The sequence below is a fragment of the Rhinopithecus roxellana genome, chromosome 12 (assembly GCF_007565055.1).
Source record: "Rhinopithecus roxellana isolate Shanxi Qingling chromosome 12, ASM756505v1, whole genome shotgun sequence".
NCBI lineage: Eukaryota > Metazoa > Chordata > Mammalia > Primates > Cercopithecidae > Rhinopithecus > Rhinopithecus roxellana.
Window position 1 is genome coordinate 128,554,161 of NC_044560.1, and position 27,199 is coordinate 128,581,359.

The following is a 27,199-nucleotide window of genomic DNA, read 5'->3' on the forward strand; positions in this document are numbered from 1 at the left end:
TGTGTTTATATATATATTTCCAAAAGAATTGGAAGCAGGGACTGAAACAGATGCTTACATATCCATGTTCATAGAAGCATTATTTGCAATATTCACAGCAGCCAAGAGGTGGAAAGGATCCAAGTGTCCATCCACTGATGAATGGATAAAAAATGTGGTATATAAATACAGTCTATTATTATCATTATTATTCAGTCTTATAAAGGAAGGAGATTCTGACACATGCTGCAACATAGATGAACCTTAAGGACACTAGACTAAGTGAAATAAGCCAGTTACAAAAAGACAAAAATGGTATGATTCCACTTATGTGGGATACCTAGAGTAGCCAAAATCAGAGACAGAAAGTAGAATGGTGGTTTCCAGGGTTCAGGAGTAGGGGAGATGGGGACTTAGTGTTTAATGAGTATGGAGTTTTCAGTTTGGAAAGATGAAAAAACTCTGGAGATGGATGGTGATGATGGTGATCATCACATCATGAACAATGTGAATGTCCTTAATGCCACTGAACTGTACACTTAAAAATGGTTAAAATAATACATTTCATGTTAGTATGTTTTACCATACACATAAAAGCACCCATTTATTTCACAGTTTTATAGGTCAGACATCTCAGCTGGGTTTTGTGCTTAAGATCTCATGTGACTGAAACCAAGGAGTTGGCTGGGCTGGGCTCTTATCTGGAGGCTCTAAAGAAGAGTCCTTGTCCAGGTTCATTCAGGGCATTTGCAGAATTCAATTCCTTGTGGTTGTAGAACTGAGGCCCTGTTTTTTTTTTTTGTTGTTGTTGTTGGCTGTCAGTTGTGTTCTGCTTTCAGCTTCTAGTGGCTACACATATTCTTGGTCACGTGGCCTAGACCCCTCCATCTTCATGTCAGTGATGTGCATTGAATCCTTCTTGTGCTCTGAATCTTTCTGACTTCCCATTCTGCTATCAGCTGCAGAAAATGCTCTGCTTTTTAAAGACCTCATGTGATAATATCAGATTAGGTCCACCAGATAATCTCCCTTTTGCCATGTAATATAACATAATTACTCCTGCGATATCATCATATTCACAGTTTTCATCCATATTTAAAGGGGAGGAGATTATACTGGGGCAAGAGTCTGTGAGAGTCATTCTTAAAATTCTGCCTACTACACAGCATGACAGAGAAGAACCAGTATACCTATGTTTGAATCCCATTGCTTTGTTGACTGGAAAAGGGAAGCTATCATAAGCTTCCTGAGGTTGAGTTTCCTCTTCTTTAAGGTGGAGATAATACTCTTCTTGCAGAATTTTGTGAGGATTAGGTCCTGGCACATAGATGGAACTTACTACTTAGAAGCGTGTATTTGTGTGTTTGTCCCACTGCGTGCGCACACGTGCATTTTACTAGGCTTTGTGGTATTTTCCAAAAATTAGACTGCCGAGGCTTCTTCGTCAAGAAATATCTGGAGGGTTTGTTTACAATACAGTTACCAAGTCACCCTTCTAGATAGGCTGCTTTAGTGCAGTGTTCTCGAATCTTTATTTTTAAACAGATTATCCAGGTAGTTATGTTGTGTAACCAAGAGGGACTACTGGTGTAGAAACAATCAGACCTGGGGCTGAATTTTACTTAGCTCTTCTGACTCTGACATTGGGCAAATTTCTTAACTTTTATGAGGATACCATGATATAACTGGTAGGGTTGTTGTGAGGCTTAGCAATTATGTAGGTATAGGAAATGGTAACTGCTATGGATGACAACGATGATGACGATGATGATGAATGTGGTGGTGATAAGACACTGCATCTAGATTCCAAATGAGCTTAATGAGCTATCATTGACTGCACTACTAATCTTGCCCGTGCCCCATCCATCCCATCCTATATTTGAATCATGCTATGTTTCTTCCTGTTCCCTCACTGTGCTTCTTCATTCCTTATTGGTTCTGACTTTTTTTTTTTTTCTTATATCATGGAAGTTCTGCACTCCCTATCTGATGAGCTCATTGCTTAAGAGACTTTTCAAATGCTACCTCATCTGTGAAGCCTTTTTGATCCACATACTTCTAACAGGTTTAATTCTTCCCCATCCTCTACTTTGTTTTTCCTTCTTCTCCCTCTCCTGCTTCTCCTCCCCCTCCTTGCTCTCCCCCCAACTTTTGACAGGATCTTGCTCTGTCACCCAGGCTGGAGTGCAATTATAGCTCACTACATCCCCAAATTCCTGGCCTCAAGCAATCCTCCTGCCTCAACCTCCTGAGTAGCTAGGATTACAGATGTGCACCACCACACCCGGCTAATTAAAATTTTTTTTTTTTTTTTTTTTTTAAGAGATGAGATCTCATTGTGTTGCCTAGGCAGTCAGTCTTCCTAACTCAGTCTCCTAACTCCCGGCCTCAGGCAGTCCTCCTAACCCAGTCTCCCAAAGCATTGGAATTACAGGCACCAGCGACCATGCCTGGCCTATTTTTTTGTATTTGTAATTTAGAGCCTTGAAATTACTTGTTACATTGTATTACATGTTAATTTTTCTGTTTTCTCCACTTGGATAATAAGTTCTTATTCACTGTCACAATTGCCTGGCACATAATAAATACTCAAAAATGCTCATTGTTAATTTTATGTCTTTATAAAAATAATCAATAAATGTTGGGAAATTTGCCTTTACTATGGTTTGCATACAAAAGAACTATGAGAGTTACTTATCTTAAACATAATATGAGCCAGTGGTACGATATATTTTCTAAAAAAACAAAGCAAAACACCTATGTGAATACAGGGTACATAAAAGGAGAATGGAGAAAGGAACCATAGAGGAAACCCAGATCAGGTGCTGTGCTAGATGATTTTCATACACATTCTCATCATAACCCTGGTAGGTAAATGCTCATATTTCATTTTACAGATGATGAGACTGAGACTCAAACTACTCTTAGTAACTTATCAAGGTCACATAGAAATGGTGAATCTCAGATTGGACTTGGGTCTTATTTCAAAGCCCTGTTCAATTCTTAATGTTACTAGGCTCCCATTCCTCTGGACTAGAAGAGTGAATTCAGATATCCTAAGTTATTGTAAGGCAGTGTAAAACCAGTGGAGGAAAGCAGAAAAGTGAAAAACTTTCTTTGTGTTGGTTATGAAGTGTGTGCCACTAGATGGTGCCCTTTCCTTGATGAAGAAGTAAAATGTTGATTGGGTCCTGTTGTCTGATCCCTTCCCATGCTAGTCAAAAAGAAAACATTGGCATTTTCAGATAATATCTGGAAAATGGAGACATGACAACATTTGAGGCAGTGTGGCCCAGGCTTGGTGGCTCATGCCTGTAATCCAGCACTTTGGGAGGCTGAGGCAGGAGGATCACTTGAGTTCAGCAGTTTGAGACCAGCCTGGGCAACATAATGAGACCTCTTCTCTACAAAAAAAATGAACAAAATTAGCTGGCTGTAGTGGCTTATACTTCTAGTCCCAGCTACTTGGGAGGCTGAGGTGGGAGGATCACTTGAGTGCAGAAGGTCAAGGCTGCAGTGAGCTGAGATCATACTGCTGCACTCCAGCCTAGGTAACAGAGGAAGACCCTGTCTCAAAGAAAAAAAAAAAAAAGTAGGGTGTAGTGGCAAAAACAAATATAGGGCATGTATATAATGAAATTCAGATTTGGATTCTGCCATATTCTGGCATTGTGACTTGAGGCAACTTTTCAGCTCTGAGCCCTACTTTCCATATCTGTGGGCTAGGTATCATGCCATTTACTCATAGTATTGTGAGTACCAAATTTAGTTAGTAAAGTTTGAAAAGTACTCAAACACAGTGTTTGGAGCTTGATAGGATCTAAATGAATGGTAGTTTTTTTTTGTAATTCATAATTTCTGTTAATACAGATGAATCCCAGATGCTGAAGAATTCTAAAGGGCCTTAGGACTCACCAAGGAAAAATGAATTTTATTAAACAAAGTTTTAATGGTAAATGTATTATACATCTTTGAAAACTATTAATCCACATATGATTTAGAGTAACCCTCTTTTACTCCATCCAATGAAACTGAGTATTCCATTTACCTGTTGTACTAGGTATCAGAATTGAATGTGATTTCCTGAGGGATGCATTATCTATTCTCTTTTCTTTTAGTCTATCACGAGAGAGGTCAGTGGTGCACCATGACAGAATATTAATATTTTTAGTGATGACTTCTGTTAGTGCCCTATTTCATTGATACCATGACTTTTTTTTTTTTTTTTCCCACAATTCTATAAGGTGTTAGTTTTAGGTTACTGTATAACCTTAAGAATGTCTTCCTTTTTCCCTCGGATCTGTATCCTGTAAGAACTTTTATCAATTGTCTTGTCATTTCACTGTGAAAAGTCACTCTGTTCATTCTGGCTTTTCTTGTTAATTCAGTAGCTTTTTTGTAAGCTCTTTCCCTTCTCTATGAATTTAATATTGAAAATATCCTCCCTTGGGCAAGATGTAAACATCTGTTTAACCTCTGTGATTGGTACGTAGATGTCATTAGTGCTGTATTTTATGAATGTTTATACTATTTCATAATTACAAACTAAAAATTAAAGAGAAAGTGATGCAAGAATATATTCCAGGCAAGTGCTAACCATAAGAAAGCTGGGACACAGAATTAATGTCAGACATAGAATACTAAGAAAATAAATTAAATTATTATGGAAAAAGAGAATACCAAAGACACAGTATCACATAGATAACATTCTTTGACAACAATGGAATAAATTAGAAATTCTAAAGGGCCCTTGACGAAACAGTAGCCACCCACCTCAGACACATACTTCTGAATGATTCACTGGTGAAAGTAGAAATCATAATAGAAATCGTGAAATATCTAAATCTGAACAATAATGAGAAAACCACATGTTAAAACTGCATCTATGGAAGCCTATGATTTATAATCTTAAATGAATATATTACAAGACAGATTGAGAATTAATGATCTAAGCATTACATTTTTTAAATTAGGAAAAGAAAAGTAATAGCAAAGGAAATAGAAAGAAGAAAATAACAAAAAGAATACACTAATGAAATGGGAAATAAACAGTAGAGAGCATAAACAAACTGAACTGTGATTCTGTGAGAACAGTAATAAAATAAACCCCAGTTAGATTGGGAGGAAAAAAACAAAGGCACAAATAATATTAAGAATGGAAAAAAGAGAGAAAAGTACATAATAGTAGAGATGAAAAATTGGCAGGAAGCTACTACAAATATATGTTGCCAATAAATTTGAAAGCTTACATGAAAAATGGATAATTTCTCAAAAAAGTATACATCAACAAAATTAGGCTATCAAAGAACTTGACAAGGTGATTCTAAAAGTCATTTAAAATTTGGGAAAGGGGAGAGAAATTTTTAAAGAATAAGGTGTTGGTGGACTTGCCGCTCCAGATATTAAGGTTTTTAAATGAAACTATGGTAGTTAAAATGGTATGGTGGTGTTATAAGAGAAAGAAATAGATTAGTGGAATGGAAGAGAAAGCTGAAAAACAGAACCATTTGGATTTGGGTCTTGGAATAAGCTGGAAATTTGGTATATGATAGAGCATTACAAATCAGACATTATCACTTTGTAAATGAAGCTGGATCAATTGGGTGTCCATATGAAAAAAAGAATATTACTCTTTACTCAATGTGATACACAAAAACAAATTTCAGATGTATAAGAGGTATAAAATGAAATTTTAAACTTAGAAAAAAAGCATAGGTGATATCTTTATGATGTCAAGATAGAGCAGAAAGCATAAACCACAATGGCAAATATTTGTGGGTTTGACAACATTCAGAATTTAAAACCTTTGAACAAAAAAAGATACCACAGTAAAAGGGAAAAGACAACTCATGGACAGAAGAGAAAATACTTACATTAATTGGCAAAGGATTAATATTCCGTGTATATATAAATAACTCCTGCATATTAATAAAGAAGACAAAAAAATCCCCCCAAATGCATACAAATCAGTAAAAAAGACAAAAGAATACTCAAAATGTAGACAAGTTACGTACTTTCAATTCGTGTAAGGGGGAACAAGAAGGTAAAATGTTGAATGCGAAAGCAAAGCAAATTGTTTACCAATCTGTTACTGGCACCTAGGACAGTGCCTAAAAATTCAATAAATACTTGTTGATTCAATGAATGAATGATGCTAAAGTAGGTCCTCCATGCAGCGTCTTCTTTAGTGAGCAGGTTGAACCTCAAGCCATTCTGCTCCCTTCTATATTATTGATTCTCTCACTCCTCTCTAGACCATATGTTCCTCCAGGGCATAGACATGTTTTGTATCCCCTGGCTGTTACTGTTCTTGGCCCAGAATAGGCATTTAATAAGTTTGTTGAAGTAATTAGTGAATATTGTTTACTGTCACCATGTCCTGTTAAGAACAGGCTTTAAATCAGGGTTTGCAAGACCTAGTATTCTTCTCCCTTGTAGTTGTTGGACCTTTGGCAAACTTAAAAAAATTTTTTTTAAAACTTGAGTCCCAGTTTCTTAATCTCTAAAGAAGAGTAATGACCTGTTCTGCCTAAATCTCAGGGACCATATTTAATTGCACCATGTGAATGTAAGTAGACTTCCAGTATCATTTAAGCAGTGATGAAAAGTATGTGGTTGTGGAGTTATAATGGGAGTAGCTATGCTGTGTATTCTTAGCACTGTCTACATTCCTTTTAGGAGCCTATGAGCAATCTGTGTCCCAGAGGAGTCATCATTCTTTTTAATTATCTTTGGAACCAATTCACCAGCCTACTTTTCTCTTCTTTTTGCAAAGGGAGATTGGCCCCAAAATAGCCAGAATTCTGTTTCTTTCCTTTTTTTTCCCCCCTCAAGCCATGAGAGCAAAACTATCTTTCTGTCTTTGGCATCAGAATGATGATTCATGTCTGAAGTATGTCTGTGTGTATAGAAAAAAAAAAAAAGGAAAAGAGGGAAAGTCAGCATATTCTTCCAGTGGGACAAGATTGTGTAGCTCTAGTTTGTGTTTGGTGCCTTGATAGTGTGACCCAGGAGCAACAGGCACCTTGGTGACCTCAAGTACTGATAGAACTTTAAGAAGTTGACCATCGGAAACCTTCAGAAAAAAATCATGAGAGGTCACTGAAAGATATATATGTTTATTATGTTGGCATAATGGGGGTCATAAAAGTGGAGTTGAAAGAAAAACATTGATATTTTTGTGGGTTAGTATAACAAATAACTTTTCTTAACAACAGAACACCATTTCATAAATATATTATCAAAGGGATTTTTGCTGTACCAGATATAAACAAAAAAGTACTCTAGACCCAGATAAAGGGAGAGGAAGGATGTCTCAGGCAGAGGGAACATGTGCAAAAAATGGTGGTAGGAGAGAACTTGGGGCAATTGGTAAACCTGAAGCTATTTAAGTGTAGAATAGAGAGGTAGGCATGGAGCAAATCACTAAGGACCTTGTAGGCTCGGCTGTGGCGGAGAGTGACCACATCCCTTAAGCCAGAAGTGCTTGAGAATGAAAGGGGAATCTATTCATTATTGAGTCAGGACAACAGGAATAATCCAGGATTGTTCCAGGCAAACCAGGTCATATGGTCACCTTGTGTAAAGGTCACCTTGATGTGGTAACATATCCTTCAAGGAATGGAAGATTAAAATAAATTATAAACTAAGGATTGGACAGCTGAATAATCTTGACTAAAAGGGAGTGAGAGAGGCTAGCCAATTGCTAGATGAGGACATGGAATTGAGAAGGGCTGTTGCTAAAGAGTGTAAAGACTTGAGTCTTGAGTATGTGTAAATGCAGTTGGGAAAAAGAAAGAGAGAGAGAGAGGAGAAGAGAAATAGAGACCAGGAAGAGAGAGACAGAGATTGAAAATTGTCAGGGATATGGAGCATGAGTGTGGAAGGACTGGGTTTTAGATAGAAGAATGGATGCCTTTTTCATTATGATAAGTGGAAAGGAAGCACGCTGGGTTTAGATGCAAGTGAGTCTTCAGGTGGGAGGGCATAGCAGGAAGGTTTAGAATTTTTACCCAATGACTGCTTTTGTTGTTGGGAGTCCTAGCCAATGAATAAAGCAATAAAAGACATGTAAGGTATAAGGCTTGGAGTAGAAGTAATAAGACTATTATTCACAGCAACTTAATTGAGCATATGGAAAATCCAAAAGAATCTACAGATATAGCTATTAGAATTGAGAATTGAATCTGGCAAGATAACCGGATACAAAGTTATTATATAAAAATCAATGATATTTCTATATACTGACAACTGGCAATGAGAACATGAATTTTTTGAAATGGAGAACATTTATAATAGCATCAAAAGGCATCAAATTTTTAGGAATAAATATTAACAAAAGATGAGTGAGACCTCTACTCAGGAAATGATAAACATTATTGAAATTAAAAAATGCCTAAATAAATGGCAGTCTATTTATTTAGACTGGCAAATCCCAGTTTATTTCCAGTCATTTGAATCATTATGCTGGCAAGTGTTTGTGTGTGTGTGTGTGTATGTGCGTGTGTGTGTGTATAATGTGTGTAGCTGACTAAAAATTTATAAAGAACCAAGAATATCCATTGCTGATTCCTGCCTTCTCAGCCAACATACAGAACCCAGTAGAAATGGTGATTTGCTTTCATCTCCCCCTTTGGGGATGGCTGGCTATGACTATGTTGATGATGTATGTTTATTTAAAAAAATTTTTTTAAATTGGAGGACTTACTCTATCTGATATCCAAATGTAAAGCCTTCCAGAAGATAATGTAGGAGAATATTTTCATAGCTTTGGAACTGGGAAAGACTTCTTAAAGGAGATGTAGAAAGCAGAGCTATAAAATGGAAAGTCAATACATTGTACTACATTAAAATTAAGAATTCTTCATCAAAAGATATCATTATGTGAGTGCAAAAGCAGGCAACAGAGTAGAAGTAGATACCCATGATATAGAAAGAACTCCTACAAGTAATGAGAAAAAGATAGTCCAGTCTTGTCAATGGAGAAGAAACAAACTATTTCACCAAAGAGGATATTCAAATGGCCAAAAACCATGAAAAGATAACCTTGTCAGTTATTAGGGAAGTGGAAATTAAAACCAGTATGAAATGTCACTGCTTACTTGCCGAGAATAACTAAGGTGAAAAAGTGTTAATGAAGTTAGTGGAACAGTTGAAACTGTCGTATACCGCTGGTGGGAGTATAGTTGACACAACCACTTTTGAGGACCGTTTGATAGTATCTCCTAAAACTGATACATGCGTATCCTCTGACCAAGGAAATTTACTCTCCTAGATCTGTATTTTTTTTTTTTTTTTTTTTTTTTTTTTGAGGCGGAGTCTCGCTCTGTCGCCCGGACTGGAGTGCAGTGGCCAGATCTCAGCTCACTGCAAGCTCCGCCTCCTGGGTTTACGCCATTCTCCTGCCTCAGCCTCCCGAGTAGCTGGGACTACAGGCGCCCGCCACCTCGCCCAGCTAGTTTTTGTATTTTTAGTAGAGACGGGGTTTCACTGTGTTAGCCAGGATGGTCTCGATCTCCTGACCTCGTGATTCGCCCGTCTCGGCCTCCCAAAGTGCTGGGATTACAGGCTTGAGCCACCGCGCCCGGCCCTAGATCTGTATTTAATATAAGTACATGTATAACAACAGATATGAATAAGAATATTCATAGGAGCTTTATTCTAATAATGTAAAACGGAAAAGAACATAAATGTCCATCCACAATGGAATTGATAATTGTGGATCTTTAAGAGGAATGATATATATAGCAATAAAAATGAACAAACTACTGTTTCATGCAACAATATGGATGAATCTTACAAACATGGTGCATGAAAGAGGCCAGACACAAAGAAAAATAAGTGGTATGAGTCCGTTTGTATAAAATTCAAAGACAGGGCCAGGCATGATGACTCACACCTGTAATCTCAGCACTTTGAGAGGCTGGGATGGGTGGATCACTTGAGGCCAGGAGTTTGAGACCAGCTTGGTCAACGTGGTGAATGCTGTCTCTGCTGAAAATACAAAAATTAACTGGGTGTGTGATGGTGCATGCCTGTAATCCCAGTTACTCGGGAAGCTGAGGCACAAATATCCCTTGAGCCTGGGAGGCAGAGGTTGCAGTGAGCTGAGATCACGCCACTGCAGTCCAACCTTGGTGACAGAGTGAGACTGTGTCTCAAAAATAAATAAATAAATAAATAAATAAATAAATAAATAAATAAATAAATAAGTAAGTAAGTAAATAAGTTCAAAGACTAAACTAATTTAATATATTAGAGCTAAGGGTAGTATTTATCTTTGGAATGGAGGGTTGGGTTAATGATTAGGAAGTGTCACAAGGGGAGCTTTTCTGTTCATTGAGCTTGTACACTTACGATTTGTATATATGTTACATTTCAGTGTAGTGTTATTTTCAGATGAGATAGTATGTGTAAAATGCTTAGTATAATGCTTTACTCATGAAAATGAGTTCAGTTCAATAGCTGGCAGCATTAACTATTTACTGTGGTTTAGTGCTCTGTGATGATAAGATTCACGGCAGTGTTATCCAACAGAACTTTCTGCAGTGATTAAAATGTTCTGTATTTGTGCTGTTCAGTTTCACAGTCAGCCACAAGTGGCTGTTGAACATTTGAAATATGACTAGTGTGACTGAGGGACTTATTTTATTTATTTATTTATTTTTGAGAGAGAGTTTCGCTCTTGTTTCCCAGGCTGGAGTGCAATGGCGCAGTCTCGGTTCACAGCAACCTCCAACTCCTGGGTTCAAGCGATTCTCCTGCCTCAGTCTCCCGCGTAGCTGGGATTATAGGCATGCACCACCATGCCCAGCGAATTTTGTATTTTTAGTAGAGATGGGGTTTCTCCATGTTGGTCAGACTGGTCTTGAACTCCCGACCTCAGGTGATCTGCCATCCTTGGCCTCCCAAAGTGGTGGGATTACAGGCGTGAGCCACCGCACCCAGCCTGAGGGACTTACTTTATTTTATTTTATTTATTTATTTATTTATTTTTATTTATTTATTTTTTTGAGACGGAGTCTCGCTCTGTCGCCCAGGCTGGAGTGCAGTGGCCGGATCTCAGCTCACTGCAAGCTCCGCCTCCCAGGTTTATGCCATTCTCCTGCCTCAGCCTCCCGAGTAGCTGGGACTACAGGCGCCGCCACCTCGCCCGGCTAGTTTTTGTATTTTTTAGTAGAGACGGGGTTTCACCGTGTTCGCCAGGATGGTCTCGAACTCCTGACCTCGTGATCTGCCCGTCTCGGCCTCCCAAAGTGCTGGGATTACAGGCTTGAGCCACCGCGCCCGGCCCGAGGGACTTATTTTAAATTTTTGCTTAACTTTAATTAGAACTTAAATACCCAGTATGTGGCCAATGGCTATTGTATTGGACGGTGTGGGTGTAGGGTTTTTGTCACAGGAAATGACTGACGGAGAATAGCAATGTAGTTCATTTGAGTCATTCAACAAATCAAGAAACTGAGAGACCAGAGCATCAGATAAATTGTGCATATATACATTGAAGAATGCTCAGGATCGTGACAAGACCTGATTGGAGTAGGAGACTTAGCTAGGTTCAAGTCTTCAAAGAGCCTTTGGTTAGAGAGGGGAAAGTGCAGAGGCCCAGAAAGTAATGTTTTCTTCCATATAGACTATCTAAAGTATGCAGAGAAATGTTTCTGTAGCAGCAACAGGGCAACAGGTGCTCCAGAGAAATGTTTTGTATTTATTTATTTATTTATTTATTTTAAGAGTCTTGCTCTGTCACCCAGGCTGGAGTGCAGTGGTGCGATCTTGGCTCACTGCAATTTCTGCCTTGAAGCGATTCTGCTGCCTCAGCCTCCTGAGTAGCTGGGATTACAGGCATGCGCCACCATGCCCGGCTAATTTTTTGTATTTTTAGTAGACACAGGGTTTCAACATATCGATCAGGCTGGTCTCGAACCCCTAACCTCAGGTGATGCACCCTCCTCGGTCTCCCAAAGTGCTAGGATTACAGGCGTGAGCCACTGCACCTGGCCTCCAGAGAAGTTCTGTACAACAAAACTAGAGTAGTAATGTGGTCATTGGAGATCTGTGAGAGAGAAGTTTGGTGCAGTGAGAGGAAGGAAGCTGGCTTGCAGGAGTGGATGAAAGGTTAAGGTACAGCCAATTTTCAAAAAGCTCCTCTCTGAAAACAATGTGAGGGGAGGTGGTAGCTAGAGGGAGATGTGGGATTTTGCTTTTGTTTAACAAATGGTGAGAAATAGAGCTTGAGGAGTGACCTTAAAAAGTGAAATTGCTTGATGTTTTTAAAAATTTTAAATATTAAAATAATTATGTTAAAATTAAAAATTTTTAAATAAGTTCCTCAGTCATGCTAGTCATATTTCAGATGTTCAGTAGCCACTTGTGGCTAGTGACTATTAAACTGAACAGCACAAATACAGAACATTTTAATCACTGCAGAAAGTTCTGTTGAATAGCACTGCCGTCAATCTTGTCATCACAGAGCACTAAACTACAGTGAATAGTTAATGCTGCCAGCTGTTGCACTGAACTCTTTTCATGAGTGGTGTGGAAGAAATGTTGAAGCTGAATTCATATGGTGTCTCTGTGAGGAGGGGCAGAAGGAAGCTGGGTGACGATAGTGGAAATGTTGGTTGGGCCAGATTTTGAACAGCCTTGAATGACATTATGAAGTAATGCTGACTTTATCTGTTAGTTCATAGAGAGCCAAGGAAGGTTTTAAACATGTGAGTCTCCAATAAGAGTCTGTGCTTTAGAAATACTACTCCAGCAATAGCAAGGACTGTGAACTAACTGTAAAGTGTCCAGACTGAAGGCAGACAGATTGTTATCAAACAAGAAACAATGAAACCCTGAATTACAGAAGTAGCAGAGAGAATGGAGAGGAGTTGATGAACTTCAGAGTTGAGAGGTAGAATGAGCACAACCTATGGTGATGGAACAAGGGGAAGTTGTGCAGACCTGGAGGTTTCTACCGGAGTTGACTAGGAGACTTGGTGAGCTTACATTTGGGTTCTTAATTAAGGAACTCAAAAGAAAGAATAAGCATTTGAGAGTGGAGTGAGTTGCAACAGCTTTGTTGAGATATAATACACATACTATGCAATTTATCCACTTGGAGTATACAATTTATGTTTTTGGTATATTCACAGAGTTGTTCAACCGTCATCATAGTCAATTTTAGAATGTTGTCATCACCTTGTAAAAAACCTGGTATACCCATTAGCAGCCATTCCCCATTTCACCCCAACCCTCCCAGCACTAAACAACCACTAATCTACTTTCAGTCTATGAATTTGCCTATTCTGGACATTTTTTGTAAGTAGAATCATGTAACATCTGATCCTTAGTGACTAGCTTCTTTCACTTAGCATACTGTTTTCAAGGTTCATCCAGATAGAGATAACTTTTCGCCTTGTATTATAGTCACCTCTTTGTGTTTTATCTCCTGTACTGGATATAAGTGGCTTGAAGGCATATATTCCAGAGCTGTATATAGCATATATTTTGGTATTTAGTTATGACTCAGAAAATATTTGATACATCACAAGTTAGAAGGTTAACTCAGTTAACCACAAATGACGTTAACCAGAATGAGCTGTTTCTGCACGTGCTTACTCACTGAAGTATATCTGTATTTGTTGTCATGGAATAGCTAGGTACCATGCCAATGGTGATCCGGTACTGGATCTGCTGTTAACTCTTTGTGTGACCTTGGGCAAGTCATTATACTCTCTGGAGACACTTTCCATATTTGAAAATGGAGATAAAATTTCGTACCCCATCTGACACTGAGGAATAAGTAAAGTAATTCAAGTAAATAGAGTTTGGGTAGAGTTGGGGTTCATCCAGATAGGAGAAGAAATGAATGTTTGATCCTATTCCCTAATATTCCTGGTATAGGAATAGTCCCCCTATGTAGCCTTTTTTCATGGGAGTAGGTTATTTTGTCACCTTGAGTCATTTCAACTCCCATTGTCAAGGCCTGTGGTTTTATCCACGGCATACTGCTTCTCTTGTCACCAACCTGAGACATTTGACCTATTCTGTGTTCTCTAGTCTTTCTCTCTGGAATACTTAAGATGCTTATTTCTTAAGGACATTGACAAGTAGATTCCCTATTTAGCTTAGTTTTCTGTCTCTTCCCTTAATTCCTATTGTCTTCACAGAATGCATATAGTTGAATATTAAGAAAAGGGGGCCAGGTGTGGTGGCGCACTCCTGTAATTCCAGCACTTTGGGAGACTGAGGCAGGCAGATCACTGGAGGTCAGGAGTTCGAGACCAGCCTGGCCAACAAGGTGAAACCCCGTCTCTACTAAAAATACAAAAATTAGCCAGGTGTGGTGGCACATGCCTGTAATCCCAGCTACTTGGGAGGCTGAGGCAGAAGAATTGCTTGAACCTGGGAGGTGGAGGTTGCAGTGAGCTGAGATCGTGCCACTGCACTCCAGCCTGGGTGACAGCCTGGGCAACAGGGTGAGACTATCTCAAAAATTAATAATAATAAATATTTTTTAAAAAGGTTAAAACCTACCCAGTCCAAAACAACTTATAAATTCAGTTCCCCATTGTGTGTGCCTGCCCACCCCTAGTTTGGAGAGTTGTTCGTGCTCTTATTTAGAAACATATGCTAAGTATGTACTTAAGTGCCATGTATCAAATGAAATAGTCCTTGATTTCTAAGATCTCATAGTGTTTCGTAGGAAGAGGCTGACATATGAACAGATAATCACAGTATACTGTGAAAAGTGCTCTTGCAGGGCAATGTACAAGTGGTTATGGGAGCACCTGGAAGAAGGGTTTGGGACGGTGTTTTGAAGCAAATGTCACTTGGCATTTCTACACTAACAAGTATATACTACCGCAGAAGCAGCCTGATGAAGAGCACCTGCCTTCTTTCAGCCTTACAACAACCTGGTGAGGTGTAGGTTTTTGACTCCCTTTTTAGAGAGCATTCTGAAGTTCAGAAAGGCTCAGTGGCTGGCTCTTAAACACAGATTCTAGATTCAGCTTCTGTGTTTGTCCCCTCCCCCTCCCAGCACATCTATGCCCTTAAGGAAGGCATAGAGTGTACCTATGCATGGTACTAGAGTGTCCTGCCAGCTCCTCTCCTTAGTTCTTTCTCTTTAAGCAAAACTAGAGTCTCAGATTCCTCTTTTCTGTGTCTAGCCTACTTCCAGTGCTGTTGGTGCATTGAGTATTCCAGGGCTGTAGCAGTAGTGAATATTGCTGATGTCATTGTTTGCCTTATTGGGATTTTGCTCTTTGTTTCACAGGGAGCTGTGATTGGTATAGACGATGAGGACGACAGCACCTTCACAATAACTGTTGATCAGAAAACCTTCCATTTCCAGGGTGAGCTGAAATAAGAGATTCTTTCTCTTCATAGTCCCATCTGCTTCTTTTCTTCTCTTTTGGGTTGTTTGCTGGATGACTTGAATGGTTTTGCAACTGATCCTGCATGAACGAGTGCATAGGAACATTCTGGATGAAGTGGTACTGCAGGTTAGGCAGGGATTTGTATCTGCAGTGGATGTAGATCAATTTGAAACGACTGTGGATCTGGCTGCAGTTGGAGATGAAAAATTTTAAAGGCTAAAAATCAGTGAAGGGGGAGAGTAATGGGCTGCTGCTGCTGCTGGCTTGTGTTTACAGAAGGTTGCTGATCTTCTTTATCAAGGAGTATGGTTCTGCTTCTGCATGAAGAGTCTAAAGACTGATTGTGAAGGTTGCAGTGTTTGTGTAAAACTCAAAATATAAATTAAATTGAAGCTTAGTGGCAACCTTTGACTTAAAGGTTTTGCTCTGCTTCAAGAATTACAAATTTGCATTCATTTCATCTGTGTTTCTGTGTTTTGTCTGCCAGCCATCATTTCTCTATTATCCTTTTTATAGTCAAATGCCATCTGCCACTGCTGTGTTTCGGCATTGCATGCTAAGGTTCACTGGTAGAAAGGGTAAGGTACTGTATGATCATTCTCATTTCATCTTGCTTTGAAAACTCTAAACCAGCAAATAAAAGTCCATTTTAATGATCTTGTCCTAAAGTACCTCTTGTCTATTAGGAGTGACTATTAGTTTTAGTATTAATGGTTTTGTTATTTTACCTTTCCAGAGTAATCTCTCTTTTATGTTTAGAGCAGTCCAAGAAACTTAGAAATGAAAAGATTTGGAGAGGTTAGCACTTTCTCTCAACTACAAGTAACAGTACACTGTTAGAGATGCTAGGTATGCCAAGATAAATAAATATTAAATACATTTACTGCTTAAAAATGTTTTGGTTATGAAGTCTAACAGAGGCCAGATATGTTATATGAGGTGTTTAGGCAGCTGTTGTCTTTTTGTGCTAGGATAGTGAATTGCAGTTATTTTTCTTCATTGTCTTGTTTCAGAAATTGATGGATAATAATGAAAGATGCAGATTATATCCAACAAACATAAACCAGTGTACTCAATAGTGATACCTCTAATACTTCTTCCACATATCCTTAAAATGTTTACTGTGTTTGATATTATTTATTCAGAGCTGCTTTAATAACGATGCTGTCCTGAAATTCTCTACTATATTCAACTTTATAAAACATTTTAAATCCTATTATGAAAGTCCAGAATTTTTATTTTTAGGTTAAATATGTAATGCTGCTTATAAATCAAAGCAGATAATTCCTACACTCTGAAACTCTTTACTTGAATACAGTTGAATATTTTAATGCATTTCAAGAAAGAGCTGCTGGGTGCAGGTAAGGCTGCAGTATGGAATTCTCTTCTGTGCAGTTACTAAGAAGGAGACACCTCCTTTGGACCCTCAGAAGCTGCATCTCTACCTTCTGATTTACTTTTAAATTATTTATGTCCCCATTGGCAGTCTCATACTTATTTGGCTTATAAAACAAGAAATTTTCCTAAGGAAGGATTTAAATGATAAGAGTTACGCACATTTTTAAAATTGATTCATAGTTCTGAAACTATCAGAATAATTAGTTTATTTTCTATTGTAGTAGTTATGGGAGTTCTAGCATGAGATCTGGATTTTGCAAAGAACTTGGTAAGACTGTGTTTTTGTTATTGTTGTTGTTAATGAGAGCTATTTCACATTCATAGGTCCTTGATCATAAAATCCCTGCAAATTTGATAAAAAGTTATCAATGTCTGAGAGATCTTAAATTCTTGATTAGAATTGAAAGCAAATTTTAGCTATATACATGAACATATGTTTAAATGTGCTGAAGTTTTCATTGAATACACTCGTTTTTTTTTAAGCAAATGAAATATCAGTTGATGCATTTATAAAACAAATTCTACTGTCAGCTATTAAAGGGAAAGCTAGAGTTTGTTCAGATACATTCATTTATTCATTCAACATCTATTTTAGACATTATTCTGGGGATACAGTGGCATACAAAACAGATAAAACTCCTTGCCCTTTGGATCATCCATTCCAGGAAAGGAGAAAGGTAATCAATACGATCAACACAATAAGTTAGTAAAATATAAGTAAATGAGAGTGATAAGTCCTGGGGAGAAAAAAATAAAATAGGAAAGGAGAAAATTAAATAGAAGTGAGATTGTAGAGAGAGGGGAGGTGTTGAAATTTTAAATAGGGTAGCTAGGGAAAGACTCACTGAGATGGCGCCTTTTAGTAAAGAGCTGAAGAAAGTGAGGGAACAAAGTATATGGCTATGTTGGTGGGGGAGGTGGGGTGAATAGTCATTTCTCTGCCTGGAATGACGTACCCACCCTGCCTCCCTCCACAACACTGTCACATACTTTGTTTTGTTTTTCTTTTTCTAGTTTATAGTCATATATTTGAAGAGCAGCTGGAGACCAGCTCTGGTTGGAGTGCAGGTAACCATGCGGGGAGAGTAATGGGGAATGAAATCTGAGAGGACACAGGAAGTCCAACCATATGAGACCTTTATAAGGGCATTGAATTTGACTGAGATAAAAGGCCATTAGAAGGTTTTGAGCAGAGGAGTGACATGGTGTGATTTACGTTTTAACAGGATGGCTCTGGCCACTGTGTTGGGAGTGAAATTCAGAGGGGCAAGGGCAGAGGTAGGGAAACTATTTCTGCAGTAGGAGGCTGTTGTAAACCAGAAGAGAGGTGGTAGTGGCTCCCACATGGTAGCAGTGGAGATAGGGAGATAGTGAGAAGTGGTCGAATTGTGTGTATGTTTAATCACCTTTATTGAGGTGTAATTAACATACAATAAAATGTACACAATATATAGTTATGCGGTTTAATCAGTTTATTTACTCATAACTACCACCACAATCAAGATACAGATTCCATCACTCCAAAAGATTCCTTTATGCTTCTGTCAGTCAGTCCCCAGCCCCAGCCCCTGGCCCCAGGCAACCACTTATCTGCTTTCTCTCATTGTGGAATAGGTGTTTTGTTTGGAGAATTTAACATAAATGGAATCATACAGTATGTACTTTCTTCTCTGGCTTTATTTTAGCTCAGCATAATGTTTTTAAGATTCATCTATGTTGTTGCATATATTAATAGTTCCTTTTATATTGCTAAGTAATACTCTGTTGTATGATAGTATATTTATTCTGAAGGTTGAGCTGTAGCATATGACAGAAAGACAAGTCTAGGTCGAGTAACAAGAATGGAGTTGCCATTAACTGAAGTGGAAGATCACAGGAGGAACTAGTTTTGGGAGGGCGAGGGAAATGTGGGCATTGGAGCTTAGCTTTGGACATGTTTACTAAACAAGTTTTTAATGTCCACCAAATAGGCAAATGGAGATGTCAAGTCGGCAGTTGGAGTTCAGTGGAAAAGTGTGGGCTACAGAAATAGAGTTAGGAGTCATTGGCACGTAGATGGTATTTAAAGCCACAAGAATTTGGGAATAAATGTTGAGAGAAAAGAGGTCCAACTGCCGAGCCCTGGGGCACTCAAACATTTATTGAGAGGGTGCATGATGAGGTAAAACCGGCGAAAGAGGTTAAGAAGAAACAACCAAAAAGGAGGAGGAAAATCAAATGAATGTGGTACCCTGGAAGCCACAAGAAAAGGTGTTTATAGGAGGAGAGAAGGATCAGCGACTATGTCAAATGCTACTGACAGGTCAAGGAAGATGAGGATTGAGAAATGATTACAGGGTTTAATAATGAGAAGTTTATTGGTAACCTTGAGAAGAGTGATTTTAAGATAGGGGTAGAAACAATGCATTCAAGTTTTGATGTAAAGGGAAGATGAGAACTATAGCAGTAACTGGAAGGGGAAATGGGAGCAAGGGAGCTTTTGTTTTGTTTTTGTAGGATAAGAGAAATAATAGCATTTCTATGTTGTTGGCAGTGATTCAGTAAAGAGGGAAGAATTGATGATGCAAGAGAGAAAGGAGAGAGTTGCTGGATCAATGTCATGGAAAAAGCAAGAGAGGATGGGATCTAACACACATGTGGGAGCAGTGTCTTTGGCTTGGAGCATGGGCAGTTTATCAGTAGTATTGTAACATAGCTGTGGTTGTTGATGAGACCTTAAATAGATTAAAGCAGTGGTAATAGGAAGGAAAATGGACTAGATTTGAGATTTTTAAAAATCTATAGGAACTGGGGCACAGTGGTATGCACCTGTAGTTCTAGCTATTCAGGAGGCTGAGGCCAGAAGACCACTTGAGCCCAGAAGTTTAAGACTGTAGCATTCTATGATCACACTTGTGCATAGCCACTGCACTCCAGCCTGGGCAATATAGTGATGCCTTGTCTCTAAAAAAGTTTTTAATCTGTAGGAACTGATAATTGCTCGGAAATGGGAGGTGAGAGAATTTGGGTACTAAGGGTGATGCTCTTGGCTTGGCTTACTGTTGGATGTTGTCAACATCTCTCTCTCTCTCTTTTTCTTTCTCTCTCTCTCTCTTTCTTTCTGCCTTGCTCTGTCACCCAGGCTGGAGTGTAGTGGCATGAACTGCAGCCTCGACTTCCTAGGCTCAAGTGATCCTCCCATCTCAGCCTCCAGAGTAGCTGGAAGTACTAAAAAATTTAGCCTACACCACCATGGCCAACTAATTTTTTATTTTTTTAATAAAAAATTTTTATTTTAATAGTAAGTTATTTTTTGAGTTAAAATTTATGTATGTTTAATCAACTTACTGAGTTATAACTCACTGTGTTGCCAGGGCTGGTCTTGAACTCCTGGGCTCAAGCGATCTTCCTGCCTTGGCCTCCCAAAGTGCTGGAATTTCAGGTGTTAGCCATTGTGCCTCACCGTCAGCATCTGAAATAGAGAATATAGGCGATCAGAGGTGGTGGTGAGGGACCTCTTAATGTTTAAGGTGTCAGTGGGACACACAGATGATGGTAATTGGATCTGAGTCTGGGCTGGAAATGGAGATTTGTGGTCGTCGGCATACTGCTGGTAGGTATAACTAGCAGTTGAAAATATATATGCCTAACGGCTAGGCAGGTAAGTACAGTCAAGTGCTGCATAAGTACATTTAAGTCAATGATGGACCACATGTATGGTGGTGGTTCCATAAGATTATAATACCATATTTTTACTGTACTTTTTCTATGTTTAGATACACAAATACTTACCATTGTGTTGTAGTTGCCCTCAGTATTGAGTCCAGTAACATACTCCACAGCAGGGCATCAAATCTTTTGGCTTCCCTGGGCCACACTGGAAGAAGAATTGCTTGGGTCACACATAAAATACACTAATGATAGCTGATGAGCTAAAAAAGAAAATTACAAAAAAACCTCATAATGTTTTAAGAAAGTTTATGAATTTGTATTGGGTTGCATTCAAAGCCATCCTGTGCCACATGCAGCCTGTGGGCCGCAGATTGGACAAGCTTGCAGGTTTATAGCCTAGGAATGATAGCCAAACCCTATAGCTTAGGTGTGTAGTAGGCTTTGCCATCTAGGTTCATGTACTGATGTTTGCACAGTGATGAAATTGCCTAATGATGTATTTCTCAGGACACATTTCTCAGAGCAGATTCCAGTCATTAAGCAGTGCATAACTGTAAATGAGTTAAGAGTATGGCTGTGTAAAGACGCAAGTTGGAGAGGTCACACCCTGTGTAAAAGGGATAGCTGCCACTTAGTTCCAGACAGTTGTAGGCTTGGAATGTTCACCGATTGTTGTCAGCTCATCCTTTTTTTTTCAAAAGAAGTCAGAAATTTAATTATTATTTTTGTGTGTGTGTGTGAATGGGGCTGAGTGTGTGTGTGTGAACTCTCCAGTTTTAGGAACAATTTTTTACGTAGACCAAATAAAATGCATCTATGGGCTAGATAAAACCTTTGGATTTTTAGTCTTTGATTAAAGCCATGGTAGTAGTGAGTGTTATCCTTCTGGAAGATCAGAGTGAGAAGAGAGCTGATGATTAAACATTGGATCACACTAGGGTAGAACTGCTAACAGGCTCAGAAGAATGATCAGAGAGGTTAGGATGAAAGCTATTAGCTTCAACCATATGAAATTACTGTTTTTTATAGGTGAGAAGTAGCTGCATATCAGCAGTTCATATAGCTCAATCTAATAGAAGACTAGTTCATATTAATAATTAGAAAAAACTAATTATTTGAATTTTACCTTCAAATGAAATTTTATCTGTTTAATTTAATATATATCATTCATAATGTTACTGATAATATATTGGGGTAATAATAATAATAATAATGGCTAATATTTTTTGAGTGTTTATGTGTTTTAACTGAATAGTGCCTACCATAAAATAAACATTTTAACTCATGCAGTTTTCACAACCTTATGAGGTAGGTACCGTTATACTATTAGTGCTTTTATTTTATTGATTAGAAAACTGGGAACCACTGACACATAGCTAATATAAGACAGAACTGAAATTTGAACACAAACAATTGTACCCAAAGCCATTTTCCTCTTCATTGTTATAAAATATATTATAGAGATTTGTCAACTAGCTTATAATTTATCAGAAAGGAATTAAGAGGCCGGGCATGGTGGCTCACATCTGTAGTCCCAGCACTTTGGGAGACTGAGGTGGGTGAATCACTTGAGACCAGGAGTTTGAGACCAACCTGGCCAACATGGTGAAACCCCATCTCTACTACAAATATAAAAAATTAACCAAGTATGGTGGTGCGTGCTGTAGTCCCAGCTACTCGGGAGGCTAAGGCAGGAGAATTGCTTGAACTGGGAGGCGGAGGTTGCAGTGAGCCAAGATGCTGCCATTGCATCCCTGCCTGGTTAACGAGTGAGATGCTTTCTCAAAAAAAAAAAAAAAAGAAAGAAAAAAAAAAGAAAAGAAATTAATATAAAAAAAGGAACTCTAAATTACAATGCAGTTTAATGCAATTAAAAAATTGGACGCTAATTAGCTGGGAGCGGTGGTGATGTGCCTGTAATCCCAGCTACTCAGGAAGCTGAGGTGGGAGGATAGCTTGAACTCGGGAGGCAAAGATTTCAGTAAGCTGAGATCGCGCCACTGCACTCCAGCCTGGGCGACAGAGCAAGACTCTGTCTAAAAAAAAAAAGTCGACAATGACCACAAAAATGATAATTATGTGAAGTGATACATTTGTTAATTGGCTAGATCAAACCATTCCACAATGTATATACACTTCAAAACATGTTGTACGTGATAAATACAATTTTAAAAATCACAGAAAAACCCAATTTGGCGTTGTTAATGTTCTACATGTTCCATTACTTCGTAGAAATATTAGTGGCGGTATTGGTGTTGGTGGTAGTGGTAACAACTACTATTACTACTACTAAATAAATGTTATGAACCAGGCACTGTGTAACAGGCACTGTACATTACTTACGTAATTCCTAAATTCCAAAGTGAGATAGCTTTATGTCTAGTTTTAGAGTTAGAGTAACTGAGTTTCAGAGAAGCTAAGTGGCAGAGCCAAGATTCGTGCCCATTGAGGTCTACATCAGGGATTCTCAAAGTGTGGTTCCCGACCAGAGGGAACCTGGGAACTTGTTAGAAATGCAGATTCTTGAGCTCTGCGCCTCACTTGCTGTATCAGAAACTTTGGGAATGGGTCCGCTCTAGTGATTCTAATGCACTCTTAAGTTGAGAACCATGGGTCTGGATCCAATGGTTTAACATGTTATTCCAGTTTACTCTCATAACAACCACTTACACATAAGAAGGAATTGTCCTCAATTTATAGATAAAGAGAAGTGAGACGCAGAGTTAAGCGATTTGCCCTTGAATTTGGATTGTCTGTATGTCCTAACATATATTAGGCAAGTCTTGCCTTAAGCAAATCTGATGTGTGAAAAATCAAATAAAATTTTAAAGATAAAAATTAAGGATATATATGTGATTAGTTTTCCGTAAAATAATCCTTCATTTTCAAAGGACTTTACAGGGAACTTTTTTTTTTTTTTTTTTTTTTTTTCTTGGTTGCAGTGAGCTGAGATCATGCCACTGCACTGCAGCCTGGGCGACAGAGCAACAGCAAGATTCCGTCTCCAAAAAAGAAAAAAAAAAAAATGCAAAATTACTACAAATAAACCAGTTGTTGATGTTATGGTGAAGGAAAGTGTTTAATTCAGAGAAGTTATATTGATCAAGTATATTATGGCAACATCACTGCTACTGCGTTAACATCAATCAGTTTAGCAAGGCACATCTGCATCATTAATCATTTAGTAAATTATAAACCGTGGTTGCAGGCTTAAAGGTGTTCTGCTATCTGAACACTATCACTAGTAAACAGAGGCCATTATCAGTAGGACTATTGATTTTAAAAAATTTCCCTCTGTTTCATATTTTTTATTTTCATGTGATAATTCTTCTCCAAAATGAAACCAAATAATAAAATATTTCCACACTTTATGTAAGGGAAGTAAATCAGCTATAACTAATTTTCTAATTAGATTTTATCATTTCAATAGGTGTTAGGAAAATGCTACTGAATTCACGTATTGGGAGTTTGTTGTATTATTGAGTAAGGTTGGACTTCACTGATGTACTTTTCTTCTTCTTTATTTGTTTTCTGTACAAGATCCTGCCTAAATATTTGAAATTATAATCTTTCCAGGTTTAACTAATTATGGACTGTTTGACTTAATAGTTATCAAGGTTAGGATAGTTTTATTTTTTGTTAATAATGTACATTTTATTCCAACATTCCGTTTTCCATAATTTCTAAGTAGTAAAATTAATACTCACTTTAGAAATTTGGGAAAAGTATGAAGTAGTATAAAGATGATAGTAATAATCATTCATAATACTACCACTTGAAGATAATTGTTAGTAGCATGCTTATGTATTTCCTTCTGATCCTTCAGTTATTTACAGTAATCCCCTCTTATCTGAGGTTTCACTTTACACAGTTTCAGTTACCTGTGGTCAGCTGTGGTCTGAACATACTAAATAGAAAACTCCAGAAATAAACAATTGATAAGTTTTAAATTGCACACTGTTTTGCTCCATCCCACTTGGGTGCGGATCATCCTTTTGTGCCATTATCTATGGTGATGATGCTACCTGCCCATTAGTCACTTACTAAGTAGACTTCTTGGTATCAGATCTACTGTTGCAGTGTACTGCAGTGTTTGTGTTCAAGTAGCCTTTCTTTTACTTAATAATGGTGCCAGAGCATTAGAGTGGTGATGGTGGCATATTGTTATAATTGTTCTATTTTATTATTAGCTGTTAATCTTACTGTGCCTAATTTATAAAAGAAACTTTATTATAGGCAAGTATGTAATAGGAAAAAATATATAGCATATATAGGGTTCAATACTATCCACAGTTTCAGGCATCTACTGGGGGTCTTCCTATGATAAAGGGGGACTACTCTGTGTGTGTATGAATGTGTGTTATAAAATTGAGTCATTCTGCCAGCCTGGGCCAACATGGCGAACCCCCCCCCCCCCCCCCCCCCCCCCCCGCTAAAAATACAATAATTAGCCCTGTGTGGTGGCTAGCGCCTATAGTACCACCTTTTTGGGAGGCTGAGGCTGGTAGAACCACTTGAATCCGGGAGGCAGAGGTTGCAGTGAGCCAAGATCTTGTCACTGCCCTCCAGCCTGGGCAACAGAGTGAGAGACCATCTAAAAAGAAAAAAAGAAAAAAAATTGAGTCATTCTGCATAAATAAGTAATCCAGATTTTCAGTTCTAAGTATTATGTCATGATCCTTTCCCCACGACACTGAATGTTCTAAGAAAACTTGATTTTGGCTAGGTGTGGTAGTTCACGCCTGTAATCCCAGCACTTTGGGAGGCCAAAGTGGGGTAGATCACTTGATGCCAGGAGTTCGAGACCAGCCTGGCCCACATGGTGAAACCCTGTCTCTACTTAAAAACAAAACAAAACAAAAAATTAGCCGGCGTGGTGGTACGTGCTTGTAGTCCCAGCAGTACTCGGGAAGTTGAGGTGGGAGAATCACTTGAACTCAGGAGGCGGAGGTTGCAGTGAGCTGGGATTGCACTGCTGTACTCCAGCCTGGGTGACAGAGTGAGACCCTCTCTCAAAACAAACAAACGAACAAAAAAAAAAAAACCATGGTTTTTAAAAGTTGCATAATATTTCATTTTATAAATAATATATTTAGCCACTCATCTGTATTGTACACATTTTTCTCCATTTTCTCTGTTTGGTTAGTCTTTAACCAAATCTCTGGTTAATTGAGGATACTTAGATTCATAAAAGAATTTGTCAGAACTAAAGGCATAAATTTTTTTTTTTTTTTTTTTGAGATGGAGTCTGGCTCTGCCGCCCAGGCTGGAGTGCAGTGGCCGGATCTCAGCTAACTGCAAGCTCCGCCTCCCGGGTTTACGCCATTCTCCTGCCTCAGCCTCCCGAGTAGCTGGAACTACAGGCACCCGCCACCACGCCCGGCTAGTTTTTTGTATTTTTTAGTAGAGACAGGGTTTCACCGTGTTAGCCAGGATGATCTCGATCTCCTGACCTCGTGATCCGCCTGCCTCGGCCTCCCAAAATGCTGGGATTACAGGCTTGAGCCACCATGCCCGGCCAGCATAAATATTTTTAATATTCCTGAAACAGCCTTCCCGATTGCATTTACTCTTCTCAGTTTTCATCACACCCCTCATCAGCACTTAGTATTGTAATTTTAAAGGCATGCCAACTCAATGTCACTGCAAAAATATATTTTGACGTGTTTGTTTATTTCTTGTTGGGTGACTTTTTATTCCTTTGACCATTTTTTTGTTGTTGTTCATCTTTTTTTATATCCTTCTTTTTTGAAAGTAAAAAGAAACAGACATTCATTAATGCTATTATTTCAGAAACTGCTGTTATATATTAAGTAGCATTTGTTTCAGTTTGGAACACATTACTTGCTAGGTATTAGTGTGAGGAGTAAATTAAGATATATAGACAAAAGCATTCCCCTACCTTTGTATATAATGTACCTGAAAAAAATGCATGGAAGTAGACTGTGTGAGTTGAACAAAGACCTGCATGGTATAGGAGGGTATATTCTTACCACATACTATAAAGTCCTTAATGACATTTTGGCTTTTAGAGAAAATATTTATTCATAAGATTTATTTATACATTTTATTCCTTTCCTTCAAAAATGAACATATAGGCCATGGACCAGAGTCTGATTGGCCAAATTCTATGGATTGTATCAATGATAAAGATTTACTGTTTTCAGCTTTCTTAATGATTTCTTGGTTGTATTATGTTTATTAAACTTATGTTTATTATTATTCCCATTGCCATTTTAATTTTTCTGTTTTTCTACTAATTAAAATAATGGTAGTACAGCCATTTATGGAAAACAAGATGCAGGCTTCTCCAAAAACTGAAAATTGAACTGCCATCTGATCCAGCAATTCCACTACTGAGTATAAGGTTGTCCCCCAGTATTTGTGGGGAATTGGTTCCAGGACCCCCACTCCCCACCCCCAGTACCAAAATCGCAGATGCTCACACCCCTTATATAAAATGGCACAGTATTTGCATAAACCTGTGCCTGTTCTCCTATATACTTTAAACCATCAATAGATTTCTAGATTACTTACAGTACCTAATAGAGCGTACATGCTATGTAAATAGTTACCATACTATACTTTTAAAATTTGTATTATTTTGGCTAGGGGTGGTGACTCACACCTGTAATCCCAGTACTTTGGGAGGCTAAGGTGGGCAGATCACCGGAGGTCAGGAGTTCGAAACCAGCCTGGCCAACATGGCAAAACTCTGTCTCTGCCAAAAATACAAAAATTAGCCAGGCATGGTGGTGGGCACCTGTAATTCCAGCTACTGGTGAGGTTGAAGCAGGAGA

At 38.4% G+C, this 27,199-nt stretch overlaps 1 protein-coding gene across 6 annotated transcripts in view; it reads left to right on the forward strand.

Annotated features, from left to right (window-relative positions):
* The window catches only part of OSBPL9 (oxysterol binding protein like 9), a 170,237-nt gene that overhangs the window by 39,741 nt on the left and 103,297 nt on the right, over nt 1-27,199 (forward strand). For 4 of the 6 annotated variants that reach the window (XM_010370406.2, XM_010370408.2, XM_010370404.2 and 1 more), the window contains exon 3: nt 15,248-15,326. The exons of the other annotated variants lie outside the window; for them this stretch is intronic. In XM_010370406.2, coding sequence (XP_010368708.1) covers nt 15,248-15,326 — 79 coding nt within the window. The remainder of the gene's footprint in view (nt 1-15,247; nt 15,327-27,199) is intronic. 6 annotated transcript variants of the gene reach the window in all.